Genomic DNA, 1,717 nt, shown 5'->3' on the forward strand with positions numbered 1-1,717 from the left:
GGTTGGCATTAGGAAGGGCATCCAGGTGTAGAAACTCTGCCAGATCAGATTGGAGCCTGGTGTAGCCATCTGGTTTCACCAGTCCTCAGTCAAATCGTCCAACCCATGCAAGCATGGAAAGCGGACGTTAAACGATGATGATGACATCACCTTCAAGAGGGTCCCACAAGACTTATTCGGATGCCTCTAGTTTAGGGTGGCACATGCAGTGACCAGTGACCAGATAATCGCAGTCTACTTTGCCTGATTTTCTTGCTAACTTTTGGCACGTGTCCGTATAGGCATTTATTGAGTATGGCCATTTCCCTGATGATGCAAGAATCTTGTCTTCTTTTCTAATTTCCTCCAGCTTCCATCTATCCAGTGTCACTCATAAAACTTGGGTCAACTCAAGGTTGTACTTAAAGACATTTGCTCAAGGTGCTACACAAACCCCATGGTTGCAGACAGTATTATTTGAGTTCAAGTTCTGGCAGAGATAACTTTGCTTTTAAAACAATTAAACAAGTACCAGTTGTATGCTAAGGGCAATAAAATAAGTACTAGTGATGTGTTATCTTTTATCTTTTGCTTCTTTCAATCATTGGACTGTGACCATGCTGGAGCACTGCCTTGAAATGTTTTAGTCAAACAGATTGCCCCCCCCCCTCTCCTTATTTTATAAGTCTAGTACTCATTCTATCTATTCTCTTTTGCTGAACTGCTAAGTTACAGAGATTGTAAACAAACCAACACAGGTTGTCTAGTGGTGCAGGGGACAAACGCAGACACTAAGACTCACTCTCATTCACTCACACACACACATACACACACACACACACACACATATATGATGGACTTCAGAGGGCATTGGTTGGCCCCTGGACTATAGTAGAAGACACTTGCCCAAGGTGCCACTCAGTGGGACTGAGCCCAAAGTCACACGGGTTGCAAAGCAAGCTTCTTAACTACATCGTTATGTCTGTAACTGTAATGACTTATTTATTATAATGTTGATTTAATTGTCTTCACCTCTTCTTTTTGACAAATTAGCAATAAGTTAACATTGGAAACCTCTGATTTGAACAAAAAGTAAACTTGACTTCACGAGGTAGCGCCACCATGTCAGCTACAGAACAGTTCTTTTGTAAATAAATGTTGTGCCTGTTTAGCATCCAAAATATTAATGATTATGTTAAATCTAAATCAGAATTATATAAACCGAAATGTTTGTAAGTGTTGTTAATGATTGCTTATTTATTTGACCTCTCTTCAGCCGCTTGTTAGTGATGACCCGATCATTAAACTACTCATTGACTGGGCAGTCACCATACAACGGACTGGTAATTACAGAGCTGTCGTTGTTGCTAAGCTGTTAGAACGACGCCAGAATGATATGCGGAATGAGGTTAGTTTACTTTTTCCTGTTTATGTAATGTGTGTTGTTGCTTTTTATTTATTTATTTATTTGTTATATGGTTAAGGAGTGATTTTTGGAAGGGTGCTGTTATGGGTAAGAAAGAGCCTACTTTATTACTCTTCATCTCTCTCTCTCAAACACACATACACACACCAAATATTTTTTCCATTGGCTTTTTTCAGAATATATATATGTAGATACTGAAGTATTTTAAAATGGAACTAAATGAACTAGATAAACATGAAAAAAAATGACTCTATCCTTCTATGTAAAGTTGTATATTTTCCTTCTTATTTATGTGTGTATATATATATATAT

At 38.2% G+C, this 1,717-nt stretch overlaps 1 protein-coding gene across 1 annotated transcript in view; it reads left to right on the forward strand.

Annotated features, from left to right (window-relative positions):
* The window catches only part of LOC106884372 (mediator of RNA polymerase II transcription subunit 12), a 68,108-nt gene that overhangs the window by 24,284 nt on the left and 42,107 nt on the right, over positions 1–1,717 (forward strand). Inside the window, exon 13 of the mRNA XM_052966703.1 lies at positions 1,256–1,387. Coding sequence (XP_052822663.1) covers positions 1,256–1,387 — 132 coding nt within the window. The remainder of the gene's footprint in view (positions 1–1,255; positions 1,388–1,717) is intronic.

The sequence above is a fragment of the Octopus bimaculoides genome, chromosome 3, assembly GCF_001194135.2.
Source record: "Octopus bimaculoides isolate UCB-OBI-ISO-001 chromosome 3, ASM119413v2, whole genome shotgun sequence".
NCBI classification, from domain to species: Eukaryota; Metazoa; Mollusca; class Cephalopoda; order Octopoda; family Octopodidae; genus Octopus; species Octopus bimaculoides.